General features: G+C 37.4%; 1 protein-coding gene across 1 annotated transcript in view; it reads left to right on the top strand.

The window, feature by feature from the left end:
* Window positions 1-12,106, top strand: part of SUGCT (succinyl-CoA:glutarate-CoA transferase) — a 327,084-nt gene that overhangs the window by 119,971 nt on the left and 195,007 nt on the right. Inside the window, exon 12 of the mRNA XM_072329171.1 lies at window positions 11,912-12,014. Coding sequence (XP_072185272.1) covers window positions 11,912-12,014 — 103 coding nt within the window. The remainder of the gene's footprint in view (window positions 1-11,911; window positions 12,015-12,106) is intronic.

The following is a 12,106-nucleotide window of genomic DNA, read 5'->3' as shown; positions in this document are numbered from 1 at the left end:
TTGTGATTCTCCGAGCCTCAAATTCTTCCTGGGCAAATCCTTTTGAAATAAAAAAGACATGTACTTCCTATTCTCTGTGAGAATCATTCTAATAAGTACTTTAGTTGAAGATGGTATAGAATAAAACTCAGGAACTTTTAAATCAAGATATTAAAGTAGTTTAATTATCGTCCCCATACTGTCCGAAAAGGCCTGTGTTCCAGATGACTTTGCATTTTCAAATAATTGTGGTACAACTGTTCAAAACGAACTTTTAGAAGTCATCTTTAACATGCCTTCCTGCATGTGTTGTAGCATAGAGTAACCCAGTCTTCTTACCGTTTTTAAGCTCTTTGAAGGGAATAGGTATCTTTTGAAGTACTTTTTATCTCTTACATTATTCGCACTTAATTTTAGTTTCAAAGTTGATTCATGTAGACTCATTAGTTGAAGTTCTTTTCATTTTAATATGGTATTTTTATGATGTACTCTGTCAGTACTCTGGTGCTGTTTTGTCATCTGGAGATAAATGTGGTTAATTTTGAATGCCTTTTTTTTTTTTTTTTTTTTAAAATTAATTATTATTATTTTTAATGGACAATACCTTAATAAGAAACTGAAGTTTGAGACACATTCGTTCTTTGTCTGAATTGCCAGATTTCTCATTTGTTTTTATATAACGAGCTATTAGTTCATTAGATTACCTCATTGCTGTGTCAATTACAGCATTGTATCTTCTTTTTGGTCAGAGTTTATGTTCTGTTAGGCTAGAAACCCTTAGACTGAATTTCTGTGTAATTCATATGCAAATGCAGCTGTGAATGTGTACACACTTTTGGAAGTAGATACTTCCAATACTGTTGCATTATGTCATGATAATGTGTATTCATCTGGCTTTCATTTTTGAAACACTGATTTTAACAAACAGTCTTGAAATTCACTGAGGTTGAATGTGTTTCCATACACGTTTCATGGTAACTTAGCTTTTATCCACTTATGCACAGTTGTTTGTAAAATTGTACGTAGTTCATTTTGAATGTTACTTAGAGTATTAAAAGAATAGTTTGTCAGTGCTGAAAAATGTCAGCCCTTGAGACATGAAGGGAAATGACAAAACAGTAATAGCATAATTTCACTGAAAAATATCTTAATTAAATCATTGATTGCTTGATAGTATTGTGGCTTCCAAAACATTGAAGATATAAACCTAAGGTGCCTTAGTTAGAAAGAAACACCTGCAGGCCCTCCCTTACTATATCTAAATTACTCTCCAACTTAAATTGAATTTATGGCAACCATAGCTGGAACAGCTTAAAAGGGCTGTGTTTGTCATAACAGCATATTCTACTATGGTCACTTCTGTGGAAATGAACCCCTCCCTTGTGTGGTAGAAGGTGAAAAGGAACATGAAAGTCTTTTGAGGATTTAAGTCATTTATCCATGTCTCATTTTGATGCTGTGCCAGGCAGGTTGCCTCCTATCAGAGGCAAAGCAGCTTTTTCCAGTGATGTTGCAATGGAAAAATGAGCCACTTTGTTTGATCTGTCAGGCTGAGCAATAAAAAGCATGTACAAATTCGAATGTATGTATGAGAATCCAGTGATTTGCATGGCAGATCCCTTGTACACTGCTGTTGAATTCCTATATTGCTGCTGTTACACAGTGTGCATGTGCTTACTTATTTTCCAAGCTGTTGAGCTGAGATCCCACCAGACTCTAGACTGGGCTTCTACTGACTGTAATAACCCGTCTCCTCCCTTCTCTATCTATCTATTTCCAGAATTATGAGTTACCTATTTATCTCCTTTTTTTCTTCATTCTCAAAATAGTCTAACTGCAGTTCATGTCTACCTCCTGAGTATTTAGTAAGTGCAGGAACAAGGATTCTTAACATCCTTCTCTTAAGGAAAAGGACTTTCCAGGTTTTATTTAGGGGATATTCAGACCTGCTCAAAAGGTCAGGAAGTCCCAGAAGTCCTGAGTGTTTAATTCACTGCCTGTGTAGAGTTGAAATTTTTAAAAACATCTGAAGTCTGAATACCAAGGAGACAGTTGATACCTTTCTTTTGCTAGGGTAAATGTTAAGCAATTGAGATTCTTTAGCCACAGTTTAATTCTGGAAGTGTGCACAAAGGAAACATTGGTACAATTGGTCAACGTTAAGGAATGCTGTTTTTTAAAAGAAAGCTGTATCTTGGGAATTCTTGACTCAAATGACCTATAATTTAGGTTCTACTCACCACCTGCAGTAACTATGCCAGATTTTAAGGCAGTTAGATAAGCATGGGGATTATATAGTACTTAGAAAAAAAAAAAAAAAAGACCTTTAAACAGCAGAGTTTTCAGAAAGATTTGGAATGACCTATTCATCACGGTCAGATGTCCTGAGCTGAGTGAGAATTCAAGGTGGAGATTAATATTGTTTGAGACATAAATGTAGCCTGAAACAACAGCTCTGAGAGGTGTGAATTTCTCCATTCATTTCAGAAGGAATTTTCTCATCCTTTCTGTCCCTTGAGAGATCTAAAGAGGGAGGCACATCTGTCCTCAGCTTTTCACCCCAGTCTCTTGCATACTGCCTGCTTCCAGAATCTCAGCTCCCTCCACAGAGGACACATGAAAGATAAGGGGAGAGCAGGTAGGGGAGATAAATTCATACAGCCATAAAGGTAGTCAGACCTCAATGAAAGGGATCAGCAGGTTGACCTCTCTGGAATGATAAGCATATTCTGAAAGACCTGGCTTTCACATTGAGTAAGCAGAGGGAAAACCCAGACTTAAAAATCTTGAGAGGGGGTGTGTTTTCATTTCCCATCTTATGTGGGGAAGTGACTACAGTGCTGCAAAAACCAACGGGTTGTAGGATATTCACAAGGATGTACCCCATGGGGCAGTTTGTACTTGCTTTGCTACCATTATTTCTGCTGTTATTCCTTTCCCGTCTACGCTCTCTGTTCCTGTTGTACTCTTTTTAGTTGTCCTTATCTTCTGTCTCCACTTCCTACTGCTCCTGCAGCTTAGTTCTTCCTTCTTTCACTGCCACTGCCCCTGTTTGCACATCTACATTTGCTGGAAAAAAACAAAAACCAAAAGCATTTCAGTGCTTTGTGTATCTTCCTCTTTATTTAGGTGACGTTTTCCCTTGATGGCAACAAAGTAGAACTCTGTCATAAGCAAATTGCCTCCAGATGCATCTCTTTCTTGGATATACACCAAGAGTCAAATTTAAATGACCCTACCTGGGTGGAGGTTAGATTCAATGGCTACTGCAGAGTCCCTTGAGACTCCCTGCTCATGTGAGAACTGACAGACTACAGAGTGTTTCGGTTTTTATGTTTCCAGTGGAAACCTCTGGTTTGTGAGTTAGATGTACATCCATCCATGAGAACCAAATTTTAATTATGGCTTCCATCCCCCCACCACTTTTCTTCTGCTTTCACCTTTGTTTCCTTTGAAAATGAACAGTACCAGACAAAACATGGATTATTCTGTGTATATAAATAGAAACATACTTACACATGCTTTGACATACATATGTAGTGTATGTATGTAATTTGAGATGCATCTGTGTAAAAGATGGTGTAATGCCAGTTGTAAGAGAAGCTGTTTTAGTGAAGGGAGCTTAATCTGTTGACCTCCTTCAAATTACTCTGGAATTTGAACATTAATCCTACCCTGCACTGCTGTAACATAGACACATTTTAAGACAGCGCAGCTAAACGTGTAGCACAGAGTATTTGGGAAGTTAACCTGTAAGTGGAAGTGAATGTGTGAGGTGGTAGAAGTGCAGGGGGGAAGGGAAATAGCAAGCATTTTCTCAGCCTTTAAAGCAAAGCGGCTAGTGTAATAAGGAACACATAAATTCATCATGATTAGTGCTCCTGCAGCTAAAGCTAAATGAATCCACACTGTCTAGAGGGCTAAGTTATTGTAGACTTAAAATCAGAAGTGTTAGGGCTGGAAACAATTCACAGTGGAACTTCTATTCCTAGCACTTGGATTTTAAAGCCCTTGTTCTTAACTCTGCACCACAGAGTGTTGTGTATATAAGTGTGAGGGGGAAAGGAATTAATAGGAAGGAAGCATGGTGGAATCTGATCCCCAGTTAATGAGATCTTTGCTAAATTGTTTCCAGCTAATAACAGAAGAGGAGGGTGCCTGGAAGTGTATTTGTAAGATGTTTAATTTGCCTGACAAGTAGCACTTGTTAAGCTCACATTTTATGAAACGCATCCAAGCTCTGTAAACCACCTTCCTTATCAGCTGTCCTTCTAATCCTAAAGCCCTGTAGGCTGAAGTCACTGTTGGTAACATTACAGGAATGGATATCTGAGTGCCTACCTCTTCAGCAAGATAGGTGCCTGAAGTCGGTAAGATGCTTGAGCTCAGTGAGAGCAGCTGGTGAGGTTTGCTCTTCCTAGTCATCTGCTTCAGCTAACCATAGATGGCTTAGCTCTATGTGAAGCAGCTTTGAAGCTGCCATGATTTGTCTTAGAATGATTTGTTTTAAATTGTCATTAGTTTCACATTAACATTTATGAATTAGACTGTAAGAGAGATCCTAAATGTCTCAAACTTTTCAAATGTGAACTGGATAAGCTAATGAATATTTTTTCTATTCTTATTTTGCTCACCATTTATTAAGCCTTTTAAAAATGTGATTAGGATGAGCTTTGAGATCCTTTCCATATATAAATCTGATTTTTTTTTCTTTTTTTTTTTTTTTTTTTTTTTTCTGATAGCATACATTATTAGCTGCTTAAATCATGGGCGATCTTCTTATTGATTTTTGAATGAATCTGTTAACATGGCCCTTGTTGGGTCTTTACTTTCCCAGAAGTTAAAAGAATAGCAACAAAATCCATATAACTTTCTATTATTCTCATTAGTATTTTTAGTGATATTTGTTTTCCATTTCCTTTGTCATAACTGCAGAAGTTGCAGTCCTTTTGCAAGTAGTTGACATATCCATCAGCAAAATATGTCTGTAGAACCATGTTGATCCCAAGGATTTTAAGTGTCTCTTGTAGTTTGCTGAGTGACTGTTTAGTAGCTGAGAAGTGACTAATTAGGCACTGACATGGAGGTGCTCACAAAGTATTGAATAACTACTTTGAAAACTCCAACTTACTTACTTTCACTTTCACTTACTTTTACTTTCACTTACTTACTTACTTTAAGGGTTGATGATCTATTATTTGAATTTTCAAAATATGTTTTTTACTTTTATTTTTTGTAGTATCTTCCAGAGATGCTAATGCAAAAAACTATCCAAGCTATGTGGGTTGCTCTGAAAGTAATGTCTCCTATTATTTCCATGGAGAGGAGCAACATATGCAAAGAGCACAATAACACTGTTTGGCAGAGCAAATTCTCAGCTACAAAACACAACTTTTCAACATAGTCCCCACCATTAACTGTGCATTTTTTGCCGTTCTTATAAAAATCTGCACAAGTGGAGGTGTGATCCACTGTTTCTGGTTGCTGTGATGGTGTCATTGCTAGGAAAATGTTGCTCGTGCAGTCCATCTTTCATCAGTCCAAAGAAATTGAAATCAGAATGTTCCAGACTACATGGCGAGTATGATAGGAAAGTCCAGTTAAGACTAGCAGTGTGCTCTGCGGTCTTCAAATTGGTATGGTGCCTGTTGTTATCATGTTGCAAGTGAAAGGTTTTCTTAACTGGCCTGACTCTGGAAGTTTGAGCCTTCAGCTTGGAGTTGTGATGTAGCTGTCAGAATTGATGGTCTGTCTGAGTTCCAGGAAACCCAGAAGGATCACCCTTTTCCTACACCAAAAGACACCACGCATCACTTTACCTACTGAGGGCTGCATCTTATACTTCTCATTTGATGGGGAATTCACATCTTGCCACTTCACATTCCAGCTCATAGTGGTAACAACAGGTCTCATCTCTGGTAATGATGAGTCCCTGGGAAATGTCATCTTCAGCCTGATATTGGTTCAGTAGGTCTTGACGAACTTGCATATTGTATTCTTCCTGTGTGAGAATCTGTGGGACCCGCCTGGCGCAATCTTTGCAGTATTCTGACATTGCCACCATTGTTTCCAATGTGTTGAAGCTGATACATAGTTCCCTTCTTGTAATCTGCTTATTTGCGGGGATAGGCAAATCAAAACACTCTTTGTTTTGTGGTGTGACAGCTGTGCATGGCTGTCTGGCATATGGCTTGTCTTTCACATTGCTCTTGCCACTGTTGAAATGTACTGCCCACTGCCTCACTGTGCTCACATCCACTCTTTGGACTCAACAAGCATTGATGAATGTTGATGGGTGCAATTTTTTCTGTATGGAGGAATTCAGTGATGTACCTTTACTTCACTCACTTCCATGTGAGATGCCATTTTGTCAATGCTCTTTTGCTGCTGTCTGTCACATGACAACAAAAAAGAATGTTGCCAGGAATATTCAACCTCTACTGCTGTACTACCAGCAGATGGTGGCAGGCTAATATACTAAAATTGGAGGCCTTACTTTTGGGCAGTCTTAGCCCAAAAGTGTTAGCTCCCTCTTAAAGAGATGGTTAGTACTGAATACAGGAAATGTAGATATTTGAAACATAAAAGATTTTGTTAGAACAAAATATAATGCAAACTCCAGTCATGCTGTAAAACACAAGGATGCTATAGTGAACTTGGAAGTGAAGAGAGAGTTTTAGTGATCATCTGTGTAAATAAAGCCAACCTATCAAAAATAAAAACTGCCACAGAATCCTAGATGTTGCTGTTACATCTCCATTTGGTTCAAATTGTTCTAAATTAGTTACCATAAGCATCCTATAGAAAACAGTATTCTGCTTCAGTTGTTATTCTAAACTTACTTTGTAAGGAATTGGATGACTTTATCCTTTAGAGAAGTGTAAGAGAATGTACTTCCACATAGGATATAGAAATAAATGTTTTTCCTAGATAACACAAAAAATGGGGTATATATATCTATGGAATATGCACAAAGTGGATTCATTCATGCTTTATAGACTTTTTTTTTTTTTTTTCATTGAAAGACATAAAACAATTGGAAAAGGCTTCAGAAAGAAAATGACTTTTCTGATATAATGTAAGACCTACTATGACAGAACATAGATGACTGCCAGTACATGCTTGACAAGATCTAATGCAATTCAGATGAGTTTGACATTTGAGATGTGATAACCACGAGTAAATGAATAGGATAGATATTGTAGCTGTTTTGTGGAGCACAGAAAAGACCAACAATGTTTTTATAACATATTGTAAACACAGTTTATATTTATAAACACAGATTATATTTAACGGAATGTTATTAATGTAGATTAAAGTGAAATCAAAATTTGGTGCAGTAGGAGCAGGTTTTAAAGTCTAATAGAAATGGAAGCGTTTTCATGATGATATCCAGAATTATGTCACTTCCAGACACTTCAGGCTGTTAACTTGCATAGTAGAGTGCTGGTGAATCTTACTTGTTTGGAAGGCTTTTGCTTTTAACCTCCTCCCGAACAGCATCCAGAAATTGTGTGTTTTGCTTTGGCATTATTTTTGTTATAATCTGAAGACCCCATAGCTTCAAGATTATTGAAGTTTACAGCATATTTTATGAGTTTCACCAGCATATATTGGGTAGGAGAAGGGAGTTCAGGTCTTGTTTTTCAAGAAACAACTACACTTGTGGTTTGTGAAAGAAATAAGGTGTTTTTTTGTTTATTTGTTTGTTTTTTAATTTAAATTTTGGACTTTTGGAGGCTATTCTTTGTATGGCTCTATAATGGTTTTTGGATTAGATTACTGAGTGTATAGTTCAGTTTTGAGTTCTTTCTTTGATAGTGCCTGCTGAATTTAAGAATGCAACAAAAAAGGTATTTAGTAGGATTTCTTCCTGTGAAGTAGCTTTTCTGTTAATTCAGCTTGTGATACATTTTCTGTTTTTATGGCATTTTTAAGTCTGAAATATCCTTACTGTTGACCGTTGCAAAATCTGATTCCTCATGTATTGCAACTTCACTAGCTTCCCATGTACTGTATAGAGTCCTACCTAAAATGTAAATAAAACATTATGGGGAACCACTACCTGTTTTCATTGAAGAAAAGCTTAGTACAGGCTTTACAGGAAAGATTCCACCAATTGGTTTGTTTTCCATTGGATTAGGTGTTTTTCCCAACTCTTTTCAAAATGAGCATGAATTCAAGTATCATTTAACAGCTAAAAGCAAATTATTTTGAACATGTAAAATACTAGTAATAATTGGAAGCAGTTAGACCATTAGAAATGATTATAGAAATAAATCATAGATAATTTAAATGGTATTTTTGTGATTGTATCTATAACAAAGCATTTTAGAGGGAAAAGGGATTAATCTGGAAGTAAATAAGGCTGGGTTGAAAAGGACCATAATGATCATCTGGTTTCAACCCCCCTGCTATGTTCAAGGTTGCTAACCACTAGACCAGGCTGCCCAGAGCCACATCCAGCTTGGCCTCAAATGCCTCCAGTGATGGGGCATCCACAACCTCCTTGGGCAACCTGTTCCAGTGAGTCACCACCCTTGGAGTAGAAAAACTTCCTCCTAATACCCTGACCTAAACCTCCCCAGTCTTAGTTTAAAACCATTCCCCCTTGTCCTGTCACTCTCCACCCTTGTAAATGGCCATTGCCCCTCCTCTTTGTCACTCTCTTCAAGTATTGGAAGGCCACAATGAGGTCCTCCCAGAGCCTTCTTTTCTCCAAGCGAAACAAGCCCAGCACCCTGCACTTGGCCTTACTGAACCTCATTAGGTTTTCATGGGCTCACTTCTCCAGAATGTTCAGGTCCCCCTGGATGTCTTCCTTTTCTTCCAACATATTGACTGCACCACTCAGCTTGGTGCCATCTGCAAACTTGCTGAGGGTGCAGTGGATACCATCGTCTGTGTCATTGATGAAGATGTTGAAGAGCTGTGGTCCCAAGACTGACCCCTGAGGGACACCGCTTGTGACCGGCCTCCACCCTGACACAGAACTGTTGATCACAACACTTTGGCTGCATCCCACCAATCAGTTCTTAATTCAACAAACAGTCCATCTTTTAAATCCATTCCTCTCCAATTTAGAGAGAAGGATGTGGTGAGGTACCATGTCAAAGGCTTTGCAGAAGTCCAGGTAGATGACATCCATCGCCCTTCCCCCTGTCCACCAAAGCCATCACTCTTTCATAGAAAACATGGATCCATTCTCATGACACTCACCCTTTATATATTTATAGACATTAAGAGACCATCCCTCAATCTCCTTTTCTTCAAGCTAAAGAGGCCTAGCTCCCTCAGCCTTTCCTCATAAAGGAGATGCTTTACTCCATTAATCATTTTTGTGTCTCTGTGCTGGACTCTCTCAAGCATCTTGAACTGAGGGGCTCGCAACTGGACACAATATTCCAGATGCAGTCTCAGCAGGGCAGAGTAGAGGAGGAGGAGAACCTATCTCAACCTACTAACCACACCCCTTCTATTACACCCCAGGGTACCATTGGCTTTCTTGGCCACAAAGGCATAGTTCTGGTTCATGGCCATCCTCCTGTCTACCAGGTCACATATCTACACCAGGTCAAGTCCAAATCTATACTGGTACTAAGAGTTGGTCTTGCCCAGATGCAAGACTATACACTTGCCCTTGTTGTATTTCATTAGATTTTCCCCCACCCAATACTCTAGCCTGTCTAGGTATCTCTGGATGAGACCTTTACGTATTTCAATATGTAAAAAAAGTGAATGAACAAAATAATTGCATACCGATGCTCTCAGACTCTAAGTAATAGTCCTTTATTGACAGTGTATATGCTTTGTTTTTAAACAGCCTCTTCTACTCCCCAAAACAAAGGAATCTGTTCTGTGTAAGATATAATTCACAGGTTTTAATTTCAAGTGAAAATGATACGTCTCCTTTAGTATGATGGGATGTAGGATTTAAAATCGTTGTTTGAATTTAAAGATCTAAGGAATTCTCTCCAACTACCAATGATATAAATTAGTAATAAGACTAAGACAATTGTTAGGCTGTTTTTTACAATATTATGGTAAATTGGTAATCTGTTACACGGTGAGGGAGAACCTAAGCAAAAGCTAAAATTTCAGAAGTTTATGCACCACTTGGGAGCCTTGCAAATAAGCACTTCTGTGTACTTTCAGTCACTCATAATCATGAAGAATGTATGTCTTAAATTATTCAAATTTACCTTACACATGAAATCATATGCAGGTTATGCAGATAATAGACAACCCAGCTGAACAGATTTAATTTGCAGAATGTCCTTTAATCCCAGACTATTTTTTTTAAATGACAGTTCTATAACCTTTTATATATATATATATATATATGTATAAAAGAAAGTGTAAGTTAATAGTTTTCTATTTTCTTTGTCTTTACAATACACTTTGCACACATACTCTTTTATTCTAATTTTCTGTGTTACTACTCCTTCAATTTCTATTATTTGCCATCTTCTCACCTACTAAGGAGAAGTAAAATTTCTATTTCTGAGGAAGTGCAGTACAAAACTTGAGTGTTTCCTATTTATAGTGAAAATGGTGTTGGTTATTGGGATTAATTCCCAAAAAGCATGGATAAATCACTTCTGCACAGGAAGAAAGACATTACCAGTGAAGCTTGAATCCATACCATGTATTAAAAGAGGTTAACTCATTGATATCAGTACTTTGTTTTCTTTATTCCGAGTATTGTAAGGATCTAAGTAGTCTTCATATATAAAGTAGTCCTATAAGTACTATGAAGAGTAGTCTGTACATATTTAAAAAGGTAATTTGTAAGTTTTCTTTGTAATGATTTATATTTTTAACTGCATTATGGAGGAACTCAATCTTTGTTAACTTTGACCCATTTCTATTAGGAACTTTAAAGTTGTTTTTGCATAAGAATATGCTGGAAATATAGCTGAAGGCTACTGATATTGTTCCACATAAAACTTGGGTGAGCGACAGAATGCTAGTAATACAAGAAATCGAGATTTCTATTAATTTAATTACCTGTTGGGCCTTTGAACTGCACCTCATTTCTTTTCAGGTTTGTACCTATCATGACAGAGATCTTTCCTTTCTAATAACATAGCCTACCTCTGTGTCATTTAGGAACTCCAGATAAGTTCATTTGCTTCAGAATTCCAGAAACCTACAGAAAATACAGTTCCCCAGTAAATAGTAGTGCTTCAAGGGTGTATTTTCTTCATATATGTAACTGTGCCAAGCAAATGAGAAAGGAAAATGTAGTAAGAGGAGAAATGCGGTGGAGTAGTGCTACCAGTCTGGAAAATGAATGCTTAAGAAAAATAAGCTAAGCTTTTTGTGTATGACAAAAGGATAAGAAGCTCTCAGCATAGCCAGTGTGTATTTGCTGAACCTGATATCCTTAGGATAGCTCATACAGTCATAAGGCAAATAAACATGTAGTCAATGTTCTTATCTGACCAAAAAACGTTGCTGTTAGTCCTGACATATGTTTTGTATGTAATGAAGGAAAAACACTGCAGTGCTTTAAATCAGCTTTTATTGAACAGCGTTGCATTTTAGACTTAGATCCACGTTAAATCTTTTCTTGTTGTTAAATATGTACATAAAAGAAAACAAATGCGAAGCACATTACTGTAATTAAGGACTGGAGGAAACACGTTGATCCTTATTTGAAACTGCTGATAAATTTAGCTTTACATCATCACTGGATTTCTTCAGATGAGTAGATAGAAATAGAAATCAGTTCAGCTAAGTTCTTTCCCCCATGGCCTTGGATATGTATTTCTGAGGAACACATGTGGTACGTTTTCATTACGGTATTCACTGGGAAGAAATCAGTGAGGAAGGGTATGGAAGCAGTGTGAGGGGGAGGAGAGATTCTATACCTTTTTCACAGTCTGAAGCACTAAGTTGAATCCACATGCTTCTTATTTGTTCTTAGGTTTTCAGAAAAAACAACAGTTGAGTGGTTGCAGCTCTTTGAAGGTAGTGGAGTTCCATATGGTCCAATCAACAACATGCAGCAGGTATTCTCGGAGCCTCAGGTTGGTTTTCACTGAGTCTTTTCTATGCAATATTACATGTGTTTTACAAATTCTAAGTAATGATCACTGTTCCTGTCACTCAGACCTCATTT

Source organism: Excalfactoria chinensis, chromosome 2, assembly GCF_039878825.1.
Source record: "Excalfactoria chinensis isolate bCotChi1 chromosome 2, bCotChi1.hap2, whole genome shotgun sequence".
In the NCBI taxonomy this organism is placed as follows: Eukaryota; Metazoa; Chordata; class Aves; order Galliformes; family Phasianidae; genus Excalfactoria; species Excalfactoria chinensis.
Note: the sequence above shows the minus strand (reverse complement) of the source record. Positions and strands in the feature narration are given on the sequence as shown.